This window comes from Somniosus microcephalus, chromosome 10, assembly GCF_052327205.1.
Source record: "Somniosus microcephalus isolate GS21.2 chromosome 10, FLI_Smic_1.0, whole genome shotgun sequence".
In the NCBI taxonomy this organism is placed as follows: domain Eukaryota; kingdom Metazoa; phylum Chordata; class Chondrichthyes; order Squaliformes; family Somniosidae; genus Somniosus; species Somniosus microcephalus.
This window is the reverse complement of record NC_140996.1, coordinates 103,659,103-103,678,398: the sequence shown is the minus strand read 5'-3', so window position 1 is coordinate 103,678,398 and position 19,296 is coordinate 103,659,103. Positions and strand designations below refer to the sequence as shown.

Below are 19,296 nucleotides of genomic sequence, written 5' to 3'. Positions count from 1 at the left end.
TTTCCGACAAGATCCAGCCCCTGCTTCACGCAAAGTCATTTCCGTTGGAAGCAACGGCTATTTCAGCTTTCGACCTCCTCAAGCAACAACTGGAAAAAGGCACGCTTCATTCCATTGATGAAAATGTTCCTTTCGCGGTCGAATGCGATGCTTCGGAGGTGGCGATCTCGGCTACCTTGAATCAAGGTGGTCGACCCATTGCATTTCTGTCCAGAACTTTGCAGGGTAGCGAGCTCCATTATCCTCCTGTCGAGAAGGAGGCTACAGCTATCATCGACGCAGTACGTAAATGAAATCATTTTCTCGCTCGTCGCCATTTCACGCTTATAACCGATCAGCGCTCCGTGGCCTTTATGCTGGATAACCGGAAACGCACTAAGATCAAGAATAACAAAATACAGCTCTGGAGGATGGAATTGGCCGCCTTTGGCTACACCATACATTATCGACCCGGCAAAGAGAATGTGGCCCCGGATACCTTCACGCGTGCATTCTGCTCTTCCATGTCAACTTCGACTCTTGCGGATCTTCATACTGACTTATGCCATCCTGGCGTTACCCGTATGTTACACTTTGTGCGATCTAAAAATCTCCCATTTTCTACGGAAGACGTGTGAAGAACATGCTCCACTTGTAGAATTTGCGCGGAATTAAAACCGCAATTCTTCCACCCGTCGGATGGCTCACTCATACACGCTACACAGCCTATGCAGCGACTCAGCATTGACTTTAAAGGGCCACTGCCTTCCTCAACGTGAAACACCTACTTGCTTACTATGGTGGATGAATATTCACGCTTTCCCTTTGCTTTCCCCTGTCCCAGTATGCTTACTTCCACAGTGATCAAATGCCTCAATCAGGTCTTTTCCCTTTGCGGTACGGCCAATTTCATCCACTCTGATCGGGGTCCCTCCTTCATGTCATGCGAACTCAAAAGTTATCTTTCCCAACGGGGAATCGCCATAAGTAGAACAACACCGTATCACCCTATTGGAAACGGACAGGTTGAGAAATACAACGCTTCATTTGGAACGCTGTTCGTCTTGCACTGAGGTCACACAACCTATCAGACCAGCAGTGGGGAAACTATGCTCCCTGACGCATTGCATTCCATCAGGTCTCTTCTTTCTACATCCACCAACGCTACTCCTCATGAACGATTCTTCTGGTTCCAGCGTCGCTCCACTCATGGGACGTCCCTACCATCATGGTTGGCAGCTCCTGGCCCCGTGCTGCTCCAAAGATTCATCCGATCCTCTAAGAGTGATCCCCTCGTTGACGAAGTGGAACTGACGGATGTCAGTCCGATGTACACATACGTGCGGTACCCTGATGGCCAGGAATCCGCAGTGTCACTTCGGGATCTGGCTCCCTGCCCAACCGGTCCCACGGACCCAATCGATGGTGGGATCCGTATTAATGACGCCGATACCCTGCGCTCCTCTGAGGATGACGCCCTACTCGGGACGTCAAGGGATCTGCCAGCTATTCCGCCGGATCAACCCGGGGAACAGAGTGCTCCCCGCCGGATGGCCACCCGACGCCAGGACGCCAGTCAGTCACTGACTACTGGGCAGGGTGAAGCCAGCTCTGCGCCTGTGAGGGCCCGCACCTGGAGCTACGACCTCCCCAGTCCCCCTCAGGTCAATCAAGGTGACACGGACTCTGCCAGTCCACTAGTACGAACTAAGCGACCCAGGGACCAAAACATGGTCCGAGGAGACATGCCTTCCGGCCACCGACGGAGATCCAAACGACTGTGTCTATTCTTAGTCCGATTAATTCAGTAGAAAGAAGCCGCCGGACTTCCAATCTTTCAGGCGGGAAGAATGACATGAATCTTGCCATTCATGTAAAAATGACTCATGAAATAATACTGTGCAGCCTGCTGGTGGCGCTGTCCAGGGAGAGTATAAATATTCAGGCATGAGCCCAGCTTTCTCAGGACATTTTGTAAACAGGAACTAGTGAAGGACAACTAGACCTCCATGTTGTGAAACAGTTGATTAAAGCCTTGTTTAATACTCAGACCAAGTGCCTAGTAGTTTTCTTACGTCACTGCTGACGGGTCATTCCTGCCTGTTAGCGCCACGGGTTGCTGAGTGAGTGAATCAGGCGCTGGAGCAGACTAATATCTCAAAAGGGTCCGACATCAAGCATAGGACACTTATTTAATTATTTTAATCAGCATTTAACATACTACTGGCATGCGCTCTGGATACCTACGGAGCAGCCCGATCCAATATGGTGGGCGTGGTACTTCTGGCGGGGACTGAGCGCGTATGTGCTGCTCGCCATTTTGGACGCTTAGGCACCAGTCTAGCAGCTGAAAAACTGGCGCAACGTCAACAAATTTCTAGGCATGTGTCAAGCAGTATTTTTGCTTCCTCTCATATCAAGGTAAAATTCATAGCATTCTTGGAAAATGCACAGAAAATTCCTTTTCGTATTATTTAAGCTCCTGGTTCTACTGCTCTTTGTCTTCGGAAAGCAGTGGGATAACACTATACAAGACCTTGTTTTAGGATTTAACTATCAAAGAAATTAATTAAACACTTGCAGAACAAGTGAATAATTGTGAAAAAATTACAGCAATTAAGCTTAGCTAGCTCATCATTGCAATGGAAAATAACTTCAATGCAATGCTGTAATTAATTTTCATATATGGTGGTTCTATATAACCTTTATCTAGTTTAGCTAATTCTCTTGAAGTTCATTTGAAGAAAGCTGGCTGATAAATACCTTCAAAACTTTCTCCAGGAAATCATGAACTGTTCAATTAAACTGGAAATGCCAATCAAACACATGTTTGAAGAAATCACATAGAATGTTTGTGTTTGACTTGAATGGCTGAGCTTCTCCCGTCCCGGCCTCTTTTTCAAACAAGCCATTTAATTGTTGTAACAAAATGAACGGGAACATTCCCCTTGAGTGAAGCAGATTTTTACCTCCTCCTGTACAATGACAGAATTAAGAAACTTCACCTCAAGCAAAATGCCTTATTTTTGTTACACATCTTTTCTTCATCAATGGATCTTTAGAATTGGGATCAGGCACATCATGGGGTTTTCAAGACTTCTGGCTTACCCAGAATACCAATTTCCTCTGACTTGACATAATCTCTGTTTTGGAAAACAGAAGAGGCAAATGGACAATTTACAGCCGTAGTTAACCTGTATCTTGACGACAAATAATAATCTTGGGATGTAAGGTCAATGTAAGGCTATCACTTGTCCAGGGTGTCAAGTCATTAGTTAGCAAGCAATTCAGGGAACCTTTCAACTTGCTGCAATTCATAGTGGTTAAGTTGGCTTTCTTCCAGTTTCGGCAGGAAATTAAAGGGCAGGTTGCACAGTTCCGGTTGGGCAGCTACAGTGCAGTGGTATATATAAATTGTTGGCATCTCTTGGAGCAAAAGCTGCTTACAGAGTACTTTGCAGCTGCTGATGTGGGAGGAAGTCCAGATGGTGGGCATCTTGGCAGTCCACTTGGCCAGAATATTGAATGTGTAGCCCAGCTGTCTCAGTCACTGGGAAGCACTCCTATGGATGTGGGAGTTTAAAACTGAAAATACTTAAATGCAGGATGAGCCAACCAGTCCTGAATCTATTTATGCCAGGGTTGATTGTGAAACTCCTGAGATCTTGCACAAGATTTCACTCCACCTAAGTCTGGGTAGTGGATGGATTCTCAGTCTAACGGAAGAGAAAATGGCATTGTTTTTTCCCGAACACTCGACCCCCCCACCCCGACTTCCTTGAATTATTTTGAAGTTTAGGATAGAGTCTGTGGAGATCTTGCTCATCATTCATTTTGGCCAAGGAGTCCATAGATCTCCAATCTCTAAGACAGGACTATTCAGCTGGCTTTGTTGCTTTATTCCTACTGAGTGATGCCCAGTTTATTGACTGAAGCTACCTAAATTGAATCTGGTGGAATGGTAACTGTTGATCATTTATGAAGTTTTGTAACCAGCAGCTGCTAGATCCAGTGATGCTTTCAGTTTGGGAATTTTCAAAAGGGCTTTTCCGTCAATATGCTGATCATTTAGGTTTCAGTTAGAGATAAGGAGCAGGGTCAACTAGTAGGTTATCTACTGTACTTTATTTACTTTGCTCTTTCAGCTGGGGAGTTATGGCTAACCTAGAGAGCTTTGTCCTCTCAGTTCCTGAGCAAATAGACTTTTATTAGAAGTGGTTTTCACTTCAGGCAGTGATCTGCAATTGTTATTTTCCCTGTTCTTTGTTCCCTCTGATCATTCAGTACTTTGAGTTTGTGTTTGTTGTAAATTGCGAACGCAGGAGAAGTTTATCTGACCAACAGGCATGTGATATTGTTGTATCCTGGGGAAAAGGTCATGCATGTTCATTGTAATGTGACTACCTTCTGTCTTCAATGCTAAATCTGGAGCATTGTGGCATCGGGAAGGAGGGAAGCATTAAAAAAAAAAAATTGTTTCCACAATTTTCTTTTAGTACAGATGTCACCAGCAAAGGACACAGCAGTGACATCCTTTTTGGCTAGTGTCAGTTTAAACTCTGGTATTGAGTGGATTAGACTCACGGCTATCTCCTAATTCTGGTATGCAGGATCCCAGTACTGAATTATCATATACTGTATTTTTATTGTGAAGCTGTAATTGCTGACATTTCATGAATAGTTTTATTTGAGGATAGAAGTGCTTAACTGACTTTAAAAAAAAACCTAAACTGCACACGAGAACAGACTTAATAGCCCAGATTTTCCGATCGCAGGCCTCCCGCGGGCGGAGGGCTGCGATCTGGAAAAATCTGCGCCCTTACCTGAGGGCTCCCGGGAGGCGCAGAGTTCCGCTGCTGGGCTTCTCTAAACTGCCGGTGCGCAGGGCCCAAGTATCCCAGGGGCGCAGGTAGTTCGTAGCATCCCTGGGATCACGTGGGCCATTGGGAGCCAATCAGAGAAGGGAATCGCCCTTCATACATTTGACAGGAAGACCTGTCAAATATATGAATGGAGATCACCCCCAAAAACATAGCAAAACTTCAAATAAATTTTAAAAAAGCATATTTTTAAAATGACTTGAAATTACATAAATTAACTATTTTAAACAAAAATTTAAATTTTTTAAAGTTTTTAATGGGGCTAAAAATAAACTTACCTTTCTTTAAGTATTTTTAAATGATAAATCAGTGGGAAACATTTTTAAAAACTTTTTTCAACTCTTATCCTGGTAAAAGCAGGCCTTATGTCTGCTTTTACAAGGCATAAGAATTGTAAGTGTTTTCTGCGGGCGGAGGGTCTCCAAAAAACGGAATTCTCTGCCCGCAGAGGCCCTTCTCCCGGGCAACCGGAGGATCTGTCAAGAGCTTTCTTGACAGATCGGAAATGCTGGTTTCCAGCGCATGCGCGGTGCATGCCTGAAGCCGGCATTTGCGATGTCCCTATGGCATACACACCCGTAGGGATCGGAATTTCTGCCCCAATATGTCTTGGATCGAAGATATTTACTTGACAGCATTCTGAGGAAGTTATAAAGATTATGGGGAAAAAATTTGGTTGCTTTGCGCCTCCCGTTAGCGCCCTAAGAGGGCGCTAATGGGGCGCAAAGAAACTAGCGCCCAGGCGCGGCGCCGTCTACACCTCCCGCGAAATTCAGTGGGAGGTTAGCGGCGATGGTAACCGGTAGCACCCTGCGGCGCGATCTTCGGGAGCGCCCCCTGACTTACCGCCGAACGCTATGTCCAACGGGGTCAGGGGGGCCTACCTGTGGCTGGGGAGGCGCTATTTAAAGGCGAGGTGCGGGCGGCCATTTTTGTTGCTGGCTGCCTGCCTGCCTCCGCTCCCGTCCCTGGCCTCCTTACCCGCCCCCCCGCAGAGTGCCGACTGCACTCCATGAGCCCGGCACTTCTCTTGAGTGCCGGGCTCCTTTGCCGGCACTCCCAATCCCTGGGGGCCCAGCTGGGCCCCGGGTCTAGCTGCGCAAGGCCCCTCCCCTTTAAGAAGGGGTGGAAGGCCTGCATTATCGCGGCATTCCCTCGCAGTGCCCCAAGAGGGAGGCGCGGCGCTTAAAGTAGCGCCCTGGTGAAGTTAGTGCCCCAAGAGGGCGCTACTCAATTTTTTGCCCTATGTATGTTACAACCTTCCGGACTTAACATCAAGTTCAACAATTTAAGATCATAACTACTGCTATTTTTTCGGACAGCAGGTGCTGGTAATAATTCGACTGTTACCATTTACAGCTCCTCTAGACCCATCTTTGTTTCTTTACTTGTCCCATTACCACCCCCTTTTACCTTGCACCATCATCCCTTTTGTAATTTGATCACTCCTGCTTTACACCCTATCATAGATCTTCCCTTTTCTTCTTTCCTGCCCCTTTCCCTGCCTCTGTACTTGCTTAAAACCCATTACATCTGTAACATTTTCCAGTTATGACAAAGGGTCACCCACCTGAAACGTTAACTGTTTCTCTCTCTACAGATGCTGCCTGATCTGCTGAGTATTTCCAGCATTTTCTATTTATATTTCCAATTGATAGCAGCCGCAGTGTCTTTCATTCAAGTGGATTTTAATGCTTCAAAATCAGAAAGCGCTTACAATTTCAATTTACAATTGTGTTCATTTCTAAGTGGCTTTTATGGCTATAGCTTGAAAAAAATGCAATTGAGGATAGTATTGGAAGATGGAGGGAGGCAGATTGGAGGGAACTCGTATATTAAATATACACAGACGTAACATAACTAAAAAAATAAACCTGTCACTGTCCTGACTTTTATAATGAAGTTCAACTAAGTCATTAACTTAGAACAAAAGCTTCTGCATTGATTTTGAACCTCTATGACAGTATATATAATTGTGTGGGTTATTTTAATTTGACCCTCCATATTTTCTTGGTGAAGTTAGCACAAGGCTATAAATTGAAGTTTTAGTCCCAAACTTTTCCTGATTTGAAATAATTGGCTTTATTCTATGTATTTCTGTATTAGCTATGTCCTGTTTAATTATATTTAATCAATAAAAACCTTTCATGCCATACTAAGCAATATCTCTTTATAACCCAGAAGGTTTACCACATCACCCTTTTTTGATTGCTTTGTTACTCTGGGTCATAAGCACATATTACTTTTATATGATTTACTCTATTGGCTGACTAGATTGATCTGTGGTAGGACTGTTGTCTTTTATTACATACACAGTAGTTATTGTAAAATAAGCAGTTGTTATTAGCAACCACAAATAGAATTTCAATTGCTTGCCCAAGTGTCTTTTTTTCTTACATCCATTTTTCTCATACTTTAAAAGATAAATTTCTTCTACAGCTTACTAACATCAATGAATTGTCTTTGATTAGATTCATTTGTTCAGTACCAAAATGGGGCAAGAACTTACATTTTTATCTTCTCTCCAACCAGATGAGCAGTGTCAAGAAGCTGCGTCCACGGCTGAATGCTATCCTGTTCAAGCTTCAGTTTGAGGAGCAGGTGAATAACATCAGACCTGACATTATGGCTGTCACTACCACATGTGAGGAGATAAAGAAGAGTAAAGGCTTTGGCAAGCTGCTGGAGCTGGTGCTGCTAATAGGAAACTACATGAATGCTGGGTCGCGAAACGCTCAAACATATGGCTTCAACATCAACTTCCTGTGCAAAGTGAGTCCATGTCTCAAAGATTTAGTCAGAACCACTAAAGTGAATAACTTTTCTGTAATGCAGTACTGGACAGACTTATCAGGATTAAGTTGCTAAAACTGCATTTTATTGTAGAATATCCCCGCATACACTCCCCAAATAACTCCTGTTAAAAGTAATAGAACACATGGGTATTAAGGGAATCAAGGGATATGGGGATAATGCAGGAAAGTGGAGTTGAGGTAGAAGATCAGCCATGATCTTATTGAATGGCGGAGCAAGCTCGAGGGGCCTTATGTTCTTATACATATTTACAACAAAGATAATGGGCTGGAATTTGCTGGAGCAGTGCATCTCACAGCGTGCCCAGTTAGTTAGACTTTTTCCTGCACCCTTCAGCTCAAAAATGTTTGTCCTGTAGGTTGGTCGAAGTGCAAGCTAATAACGCCGTAGCGAGAGCAACGGCTTTTGGAACCTTGGTGAACCACGGGACTAAACAGTGTATCTTCTTAACCAATGAGATTAAAGGATTGAGAAATAAACAGGAAGGACTGAGAAGGAGGGTGAATTTGAGTGGGTGAATTCAATGTTACATCAGGTACAGAAAGAGAAATAAAGAGAGGGAAAGAAAGATTGGATTAAGAGGGAGCAAAAAGAGACAAAGGAAAAGTAAAAATAGAAATGTAAAATTTGGCATTTTTAAAATCTCCAACAACAATTCACTACCTGAAGTAATGAGACTCCACACTGAGCCAGAGAGGTTGATTGACAGTCATTAACAGTTATCATGTCGTTAAAAGGGTACGTCGCTATTAATTACTAGATTTAACTTTCTACGCCACGTTTAATGGCCAATTAATGCGCAAATGCACCATCTTCATGAAACACATGGGGTGGTTAAGTGCGAGATACCGTTTCGCGAAGTTAACAGCTTGTGGCGATTCACAATTCATGGGGTATCTGTTCCTCGCCACAAGTTGCTGGCTGATTTGCACATTAATACCATTATTTTTTCAACAAATTCTGACCCATAATATTTTTCATAATAGACCTGCATATTTCTTCAATTGTTATTCATTTTACTTGAATTGTGACATGTAGAGTAGATCAACAACATGATCAGAAACTCTATTTTAAACTTTACAACTTTAAGGTTGATAACACAACTAAAGTGGGTTCTGATGTGTCACAGTTGTTGATTGTTTTTTAAAGCATTTTGTAGCCCCTTCATGTGAAGTTGTATTTCCAGTAAATGAGAACAATTTAAGATTTAAAATTAAAAGATTAAAGTTTAGAAAATCTAAATGAAAAGACCAGTAGCCAGGATCGGAGACGCAGACTATATTCGGGTTCAGATCTCATTTAAATGCCACCGGCGTACTATAGGCACCACGCTTAGCTCGCCGGTCCTGGGAGAGCGGGAAATCGGCCAACTCCATTACTGAACCAGACAGCAGGTCAGGCCTGGGTGAATGATCTGATCTGGGAGGGGGATAAGCATGGGCCACCAGTGGACCCCTTTTTTTTTGTGGAGCCATTGCTGCTCTTCCCCCAAAAATGTTCCCCAAAAATATTTCTGGACTTTTTCCTGAGCGGTCTTTTTGAGGACTCCTGGCGAGGCTGCTCACCACCTGGTACAAATAGTCAGTGTGCATGGCACTCATTCCACCTATCTGTACCTGAAACTTGCAATCGGGATCCTACAACCAGCATAGGATCCCGATTTAAACTGCTTTATGCCCAAAACAAAGCGCCTGCTACTCGCCCATGTACAAGCCTGCCTGTGAATTACATTAGGAAGGCCTTGGGCATTAATGCTTCAGCAGAGGTGCCCCCTTCTCCCCCCCCCCCCCCACCCCCCCCCCCCCCCCCCCACCCACCCCAGGGATTTTCAACTGCCAGCCGCCATTTTTCAGGTGAGAAATGGGTGTCTGGCATTTGAAAATCACCCCATTACTCTAAAACGTTCCAGATAAATACATTATTCTATTGGCCTATGCCATAATTTAGGCATTTTCCCAACATTTGCTCTCATGTTCACATTAATAGCAGTTTCCCAAATCAGAACAACTTCCTTATGAACTGAAATCAGCATTTCTGTTCACTACTATGTCTAGGTTAGCATGCCCAGGTTTAATAATGAATCCCTAATTGCAGCAAACCGCTTACTGGGCAGTACGTGAAATGCCTATAACACTTTTGGAAGTGAAAAACAACACATCGCCAGACCAATGTGTACAAGCTATAGCTAGTTGTTCAAATTGACTTTTAGGTGGAATAATGTACAGAAACAAAAAACCACACTGAAATATTTCTTGCCAAACTGGGCCGTACACTTTATAATAGATTATTCTAATGGCTTAGTAACCAGAGAGACCAGGGATGTCTATGTTTGTTGCCTATCAAGCTGTACATATTATCACACGAAGAACTGTTCCTGAGCTATCTAAGGGTCAAAATGATTTTCCCAATCAGCTATCTGCTTTCCCAGACTGAGTATTCGATTTTACAACTTAGTGACAGTCTTCCAATCAAAACCAAACCTAGCTATTTAAAAAAAATGGACAGAAGTTTGTGTTTCCATGACCAGCTGTTCCAAATTAATATTTAAGCTTTGACATGAGTGAGATGGATAAAGATCATGCAGTACCTGAAACTGCAGGATATGCGTAATGCAATGTCTGTACAATCATCTAGAATGCAATGTCTATGTAGTTTATAGAAAATATTGTGGAAAGTGTGTTCAATTCCAGATTCCTTAAACGCCAGAATTCCATTCTGAAGCCTTTCAATGAAATTTAATTAAAAGAGCAGTGTTTTGTAACTTATAATCATCCTTGTATTTATCATTATAGAAATGTCCTAAAGCATCACACAATGAATTAATTTGATGTTATGGTCATTCGGAGACAGCAATATGCTACAAATAGCAATGAGATGAATAATCATTGTGGTATTTTGGTTGTGTACTTCAAGGAGGATTATTGGTCAGGTCCTCAACAGAACTTACTACTTCAAAGAGTCCCTTAGAAGGTGCAGTGCAGGCAACCAGAATCGAGGATTAATGGCCCAGAAATTCGGGTCCCAACGTGCGAGTACGGACGGAGTACTCACGCGTGGACCCGATGGAAGTGCCAGTTTCTTGCATGCGCGGGAAACCGGCATTTCCGATCCTCTGAACCAAGGGGTTCAGAGGTCGAACGCGTGCGTGCAGGAGTCTGCGCGTGCGCGTTGAACTTCCTTTTTTTTTACAGGTTTGCCCGTGCGTGAAGGCCTCCACTTTTTGCACATCTAAAAAACAGGCGTAAGGACTTCATTTTAAAAGGTAAGTGGTCAATTAATTAAAATTAGAACATTTTTTCCACAGATTTATTATTTTTAAATACTTTACAGTAAGGTAAGTATTTTTAGCCCCGATTTTTTAATAAAATTATTTTTTTCAAAAATTTAAATTATTGTTTAAAATAGTTATTTAATGTTATTTATAGTTGATTTAAATAGTGTGATGTTTTTTTCAAATTTATTTTAAGGTTAAGTACTGTTTTGGGCGCCCGGAGTTTTCATGAGTTTGACAGTTCTTTCTGTCAAACTCATGAATGGACTTTTCCCTCCTCCGATTGGTTGCCCAGTGCTCACGTGATCCCAGCCGACGCATCGCACTAAGTACGGCGCTGAATCACGCAAGCACAGCACGCCGGGAGCTGGACTGGGCCACAGACAGGAAATCCACGCAGGCCCAGGCCTCAACTGCCTGCGCGCTAGGTAAGTGTAGGTCAGGGGCTTGCACCCGCGGGAAGCCCCCAACACAAATTTCTGGGCCATTGTTACATCTGAAGGATGGCCCCTTTGACAATGCAACAGTTCCTCATTACTGCACTGGAGTGTGAGAGTGGATTGTGAGCTCAAACCCCTGGTATGGGGCTTAAACTCTCAACTTTCTACTTGACTTTGTTGTATTCACAATTATTCTCTCTTCTGAGTCAGAAGTTTGTGGGTTCATCTGGCTTTTTTGCTGGTTCAGGTGGATAATCAAAGATTGCATGGCACTACTGAAAGTGGATTTCTCCCAGTATCTTGGCCAACATTCCTCTCCCAACCAAACACCACCAAAAATGTAATTTGATCATTCATTCATTGCTGTTTGTGGACTTTGCTATATGCAAAATGGCTGCTGCATCTACTCACATAGAACAGTCACTTCAATTTAAAATAATTTGTTGTTTGTGTTTCTCTGAGATATTTCTGAGAAATGTGATTGGATATTACATTATTGCGAGTCTTTCTTTGTTCTTTTGTCCCCTGATTCATAGGCACAGTTACTACCATCTGAGCCAAACTGAAATAGCTATTTGAACCTGTACGGCATTTTATGGCTTTTTTTCATTTACTCATTACATTCTGAACCTTATTTTCTGTTTTTAAATTATTTAATATTTTCATTTCTTCACTAAATTCAAATATAGGTTACAGTAACACTACACCTACTGTAGGCCAGGTGGTACTGCAAATGGTACACAAGCCCCATCCTTTAAGGGCACCTTTCTTCAGGAGTTGATCTATGCACTGTCTTGCAGGTACAGTTGGCTATCCAGCAAAATTTGAATTCTATTCCTGAATTTGCCACAGTGCTGGATGTGGCAAATTATATATATTCTGTTCATTTGAAGATATGATTGCTGCAATTTGATGGCGTGCATCTGGGCTTCCTTTGCCTCAGTATGCAGATAGTTTGTAATACTGACAAAAAGATCTTTCAGGTGGCTGCCAAGTACCCAGGCTGAACACTATCAGTAAAATGTCCTCCCATTATTTGGGAAGGACAACAGACTACAAGGCCAGTTCTTGAAGGACCATGGTGAGCTACTGAAATTTTGTCTTGAGGCTTATGACATGTGTTACCAACCTTTAAACACCAGTATTGGCTGTAGACCATGCTCTTCGGCTTCTGGCGGATCTTGGTGTGTTGGAGGATTGGGCTCATGCCTGAAAAATTATGTTTAATTTTGAAAAGTGTAGTGCTTTGCATGTGGGCAGGGTGAATGCTCAACATACGTACACCCTTCAGGGAAAAGCATTAAAGAAGGTGGAGAAAGTAAGAGATCTGGGCGTTCTAGTGCATACATCTCTGAAGGTTTACAAGTAATACCATGAAGCGATAGCTAGAGCGAATAGGGAGTTGGGGTGCATTCTTGAAACAATGTATTATAAGACGAGGACTATTTTGTCCTTGTACAAGATCTTGGTCAGGCCTCAGTTGGAATACTGTGTCCAGTTTTGGTCCCCTGACATGATGGGTGATATTGAGGCTTTGGAAAGGGCGCAGAGGAGGGCCACTAGACTAATTTCCAGTATGAAGCATCTTGGTTATCAAGGTAGGCTAAAAGAGTTAGGACTCTATACTTTAGAGAATCATAGACTTACAGGTGATCTAATCACAGTTTATAAAATAATGAAGGGAATAGATTGTGTTCAGTTGACAGTTTGTTCCAAGTAAATAGATTAGTGAGGACGAGAAGTCACAATTTTAAGTTGTATAAGGCCAGACCTAGGTTAGATGTCATGAGGTCGCTCTTTTCCCAGAGAATAGTGGACCTCTGGAACAGGCTGCCAGCTCGTGTGATGGATACCGATTCACTGAATTCCTTCAAGCGAGAGCTGGACCTGTTTCTGGCTGGGACGGAGATCACTTCTTATGAAAGGTGGGTACTGCAAGGAATTCACTGCCAGAGTGATCTCCTGGACTAGTTTTGATCACCTAGCTGGGTCGGAGAGGAATTTCCCAGATTTTTTCCCCAAATTGGCCTGGTTTCTCTGTTCTTTTGCCTCTCCCAAGAGATTTTGTAGTTGGGGTGAAATATATTTATTGTGGTACACAAGGTATCACAATTGTGTGAGACAGGCTGGATGGACCAGAGGATCTTTTCCTATCCATCATTGTTCGTAGTCGTATAACTAGAGATATAATTCTACTCACTTTGTAGTAGTAGAGTAAAATCTTAGTTTACTCAAGATGATTTTACCCAGTCTCGAAGTGTTATTTTATACCATGCTGTGCTGCAGCACAAGATTATCTTCGAAGGTAATATCCCCCTAGACGTCCCAAAGTGCATGTCCGTGCCCATGAAATTGGAGCAGAGTAGTTCCACTTGCTCTTGGCATGAGAAATTCAAAGCATCTTCATTCAACAGCGTGTTAGATAAACAATCTCTCATGCCAATACTGTTTGCTTTTGTCTATAAATATGTTTTTAAAAAATCATAGAAATGTACGGCACAAAAGGAGGCCATTTGGCCCATCATGTCCGTGCCGGCCGAAAAATAGCTATCCAGCCTAATCCCACTTTCCAGCCCTTGGCAATGGCGCTTCAAGTGCTCATCCAAGCCCTTTTTAAATGCAGTGAGTGTTTCTGCCTCAACTACTCTTTCAGGCAGTGAGTTCCAGACCCCCACCACCGTCTGGGTGAAAAAGGTTCTTCTCAACTCTCCTCTAATCCTTCCACCAATTACTTTAAATCTATGCCCCCTGGTTATTGATCTCTATGTAAGGGGAACTAGGTCCTTCCTAGCCACTCTATCTAGGCCCCTTATAGTTTTGTACACTTCAGTTAAGTCTCCCCTTGGCCTCCTCTGTTCCAAAGAAAACAATCCCAGCCTATCCAATCTTTCCTCATGCTAAAATTATCCAGTCCTGGCAACATCCTCGTAAATCTCATTTGTACCCTCTCTAGTACAATCAGTTCTTTCCTGTAATGCGGTGAACAGAACTGTATGCAGTACTCTAGTTGTGGCCTAACTAATGTTTTATACAGTTCAAGCATAACCTACCTGCTCTTATATTCTATGCCTCGACTAATAAGGAAAGTATCCCGTATGCCTTCTTAACTACCTTGTCTACCTGTCCTGCTACCTTCAGGGATCTGTGGACATGCACTCCAAGGTCCCTCTGCTTCTCTAGACTTCTCAGTATCCTACCATTTATTGTGTACTAGCTGGAGTGCCCAGCGGTGCCGAGGGTTTTTTGAGGGCATGTTGTTATGAAAAAAGTAGAAATAATTTTTATCTATATATATCAATGAGTCTGTCCGTCTGTCTGTGTGGGGGAAGGAGAGAGAGAGAGTGGGAAGGAGAGAGAGAGAGTGGGAAGGAGAGAGAGAGAGGGGGAAGGAGAGAGAGAGGGGGAAGGAGAGAGAGAGGGGGAAGGAGAGAGAGAGGGGGAAGGAGAGAGAGAGAGATGGGGAAGGAGAGAGAGAGAGGGGGAAGGAGAGAGAGAGAGAGGGAAGGAGAGAGAGGGGGGAAGGAAAGAGAGAGAGAGGGGGGGAAGGAAAGAGAGAGAGGGGGGGAAGGAGCGGGAGAGAGGGGGGGAAGGAGAGGGAGAGGGGGGAAGGAGAGAGAGGGGGGGGAAGGAGAGAGAGGGGGGAAGGAGAGAGAGGGGGGAAGGAGAGTGAGAGAGAGGGAAGGAGAGTGAGAGAGGGAAGGAGAGAGAGAGAGGGAAAGAAAAAAGAGGGGGGGAAGGAGAGAGGGGGGATGGAGAGAGGGGGGAAGGAGAGAGGGGGGGAAGGAGAGAGAGAGTCATAGAGTCATAGAGTTATACTGCACGGATCGAGGCCCTTCAGCCCATCATGTCCGCGCCGGCCATCAAGCCCTGTCTAATCTAATCCCATATTCCAGCATTTGGTCCGTAGCCTTGTATGCTGTGGCATTTCAAGTGCTCATCCAAATGCTTCTTAAATGTTGTGAGGGCTCCTGCCTCCACAACCCTTTCAGGCAGTGAGTTCCAGACTCCAACCACCCTCTGGGTGAAAAAGTTCTTTCTCAAATCCCCTCTAAACCTCCCGCCCTTTACCTTGAATCTATGCCCCCTAGTTATTGACCCCTCTACTAAGGGAAAAAGGTCCTCAGCATCCATCCTATCTATGCCCCTCATAATTTTGTGCACCTCAATCATGTCCCCCCTCAGCCTCCCCTGCTCCAAGGAAAACAAACCCAATCTGCCCAGTCTCTCTTCATAGCTGAAGCGCTCCAGCCCTGGTAACATCCTGGTGAACCTCCTCTGCACCCTCTCCAACGCGATCACATCCTTCCTGTAGTGTGGCGACCAGAACTGCACACAGTATTCCAGCTGTGGCCTAACCAGTGTTTTATACAGCTCCATCATAACCTCCTTGCTCTTATATTCAATGCCTCGGCTAATGAAGGCAAGTATCCCATATGCCTTTTTTACCACCTTAGCCACCTGTTCCGCCGCCTTCAGGGATCTGTGTACTTGCACACCCAGATCCCTCTGACCCTCCGTCTTGCCTAGGGTCTTACCATTCATTGTGTATTCCCTTGCCTTGTTAGTCCCCCCAAAGTGCATCACCTCGCACTTTTCCGGGTTAAATTCCATTTGCCACTGTTCCGCCCATCTGACCAACCCATCTATATCGTCCTGCAGACTGAGGCTACCCTCCTCGCTATTTACCACCCTACCAATTTTTGTATCATCCGCGAACTTACTGATCATACCTTTTACATTCATATCCAAGTCATTAATGTAGACCACAAACAGCAAGGGACCCAGCACCGACCCCTGTGGTACCCCACTGGCCACAGGCTTCCAGTCACAAAAACAACCTTCGACCATCACCCTCTGCCTTCTGCCACTAAGCCAGTTTTGTATCCAATGTGCCAAGGCACCCTGGATTCCATGGGCTCTTACCTTCTTGACCAGTCTCCTGTGCGGGACTTTATCGAAGGCCTTACTGAAATCCATGTATACCACATCCACTGCGTTACCCTCATCCACACACCTAGTCACCCCCTCAAAAAATTCTATCAAATTAGTCAGACATGATCTTCCCTTGACAAAGCCATGTTGACTATCCCTGATTAATCCTTGCCTCTCCAAGTGGAGACAAATTTTGTCCCTCAGAATCTTTTCCAATAATTTTCCTACCACTGATGTTAGGCTCACTGGCCTGTAGTTCCCCGGTTTTTCCCTACTTCCCTTCTTGAATAATGGTACTACATTAGCGGTCCTCCAGTCCTCTGGCACATCCCCTGTGGCCAGAGAGGTCCTGAATATATGTGTTAGAGCCCCCGCAATCTCTTCCTTTGCCTCACACAGCAGCCTGGGATACATTTCATCCGGGCCTGGGGATTTATCCATTTTTAGGCCAGCTAAAACCGCCAATACCTCCTCCCTCTCGATGTTAATATGTTCGAGCATATCACAGTCCCCCCGCCCTATTTCTATGTCTACATCGTCCTTCTCCATAGTGAAAACAGATGCAAAAAATTCATTTAGAACCCCTCCTACATCCTCCGGCTCCACACACAGATTGCCACTTTTGTCCCTAATGGGCCCTATTTTTTCCCTAGTTATCCTCTTACCCTTAATATACTTATAATAAAACATCTTAGGATTTTCCTTTATTTTGCTCGCCAGTGTTATTTCATGGCCCCTCCTTGATCTCCTAATTTCTTTTTTAAGTATCCCCCTGCACTTTTTGTACTCCTCTAGGGCTTCCTCCGTCTTTAGCCTTTTGTATCTGCCAAAAGCCCTCCTTTTTTTCCTAATCCATTCTCGTATATCCCCTGACATCCAAGGTTCCCTGTGGTTTTTGGAACCACCCTTGACCTTTACGGGAACATGTTGCCATTGTATGATCTCAATCTCCCTTCTGAAAGCCTCCCATTGCTCCGATGCGGATTTTCCTACAAGTAGCTGATCCCAGTCCATTTTGGCCAGATCCTGCCTTATCCTATTAAAATCGGCCTTCCCCCAATTTAGAACCTTTATTTCCGGCCCATCCCTGTCCTTTTCCATGACCTCCTTAAATCTCACCATATTATGGTCACTGTCACCAAAGTGCTCACCTACTAGCACTTTTTCCACTTGGCCGGCCACATTCCCTAGAATTAGGTCCAGTACCGCCCCCTCTCTTGTAGGACTTTCTACATGCTGGCTCAAAAAGCTCTCCTGGATGCACTTTAAGAATTCTACACCCTCTGAGCCTTTCACATTCTGACTATCCCAGTTAATATTGGGGAAGTTGAAATCCCCCATTATTATTACCCTATTATTTGCACATTTCTCTGAGATTTGCCTACATATCTGTTCCTCTATCTCCCCCTGACTGTTTGGAGGCCTATAGTACACTCCCAGCGAAGTGCTTGCCCCCTTTTTGTTTTTAAGCTCCACCCATATGGCCTCATTAGAGGAACCTGCTAATATATCATCCCTCCTTACTGCAGTAATTGACTCCTTAATTAATATTGCAACACCCCCTCCTCTTATACCTCCCCCTCTGTCTCGCCTGAAGATTCTGTACCCCGGAATATTGAGCTGCCAGTCTTGCCCCTCCCTCAACCATGTCTCCGTGATAGCAACAATATCATACTCCCATGTGTTTATCAACACCTTCAGTTCATCCACCTTATTTGCAAGACTCCTTGCATTAAAATAGATGCCATCCAGCCTTGCCCTTATATATTTGCCCTGTCTACCAAGCTGACTTGTTTTTTTCTCTATAATTGGCAGCACATCACCCCCTATTTCAGCTCCCCTCTGTATCCCATCCCCCTGCCAAGTTAGTTTAAACCCCCCCCAACAGTGCTAGCAAACCTCCCCGCAAGGATATTTGTCCCGCTCTGGTTCAGGTGCAACCCGTCCGACTTGTACAAGTCCCACCTTTCCCAGAAGCAGGCCCAGTGATCCAGGAAAGTAAAACCCTCCCCCCTACACCAACTCTTTAGCCACGCATTCATCTGCTCTATCCTCCCATTCCTATACTCCCTAGCACGTGGCACTGGGAGTAATCCAGAGATTACAACCTTTGAGGTCCTGCCCTTTAATCTGTTACCTAGCTCCCTAAATTCTTGATGCAGGACCTCATCCCCCTTCCTACCTATGTCGTTGGTCCCAATGTGGACCACAAAATCTTTTATTTTATCTGCTAATGTATCTTAACTTCAACCTCAGTCGACACACCTTTCTTAATAATCAGTATAAAGGAGAGATTTTCCTGTTCCTGCCCCTGGCTGTGTTGGCTCCGCTGGGTACACTGAATACAGCAAAAATCAGGCAGTGAGGAGCATATGCTCGCAAGGGAACCCGCCCAGTTTTTCCATCCATTAATTTAAATTAACCCGTAAATTGAACAGGCTCCCTTATGGGCATTCACTTTGAGCCATCCATTTTCCTGTATTAGATGTGCCAGGTAATCCAGTATGTCCATCTGAAGGACCAGGAAAATCTCCACTAAATGTTTTCCATATCCCGCAATAGCTATCCTCATTGGCTCTTTGAGTAATTTACTGCCATTTTTGTATTGTACTTTTAACCCCACTTGGAATTAAGTTAAGGCTAACCCAAACTTATTAAAAGGTTAAGGGGTGACCTGATAGAGGTCTTAAAAATTCTGAAACATTATGATTAGGTAATTGGTGAATGAATTGGTTCCACTGGTCTACGACACAGTATCAAGGGGGCTCAAATTTAAGCTAATCACAAAGAATCAAAGGGGACATTCGAAGAAAAATCTTTACACAGAGGGTAATTAGAATTTTACAAAGCATTAGATGTTGTTGAAGCAGAGTCAATAAACTATTTTACAAAGGAGTTAGATAGTTAATATTAAAGGACATGGGGCATCCTTATAGATAGTAAATATGGGAGGCTTTGATCACAGCCCTTTGCAGTGGAT

At 44.1% G+C, this 19,296-nt stretch overlaps 1 protein-coding gene across 1 annotated transcript in view; it reads left to right on the top strand.

The window, feature by feature from the left end:
• LOC147111592 (protein diaphanous homolog 3-like) overlaps nt 1–19,296 on the top strand; it is a 1,088,834-nt gene that overhangs the window by 853,430 nt on the left and 216,108 nt on the right. Inside the window, exon 21 of the mRNA XM_085998659.1 lies at nt 7,392–7,631. Coding sequence (XP_085854785.1) covers nt 7,392–7,631 — 240 coding nt within the window. The remainder of the gene's footprint in view (nt 1–7,391; nt 7,632–19,296) is intronic.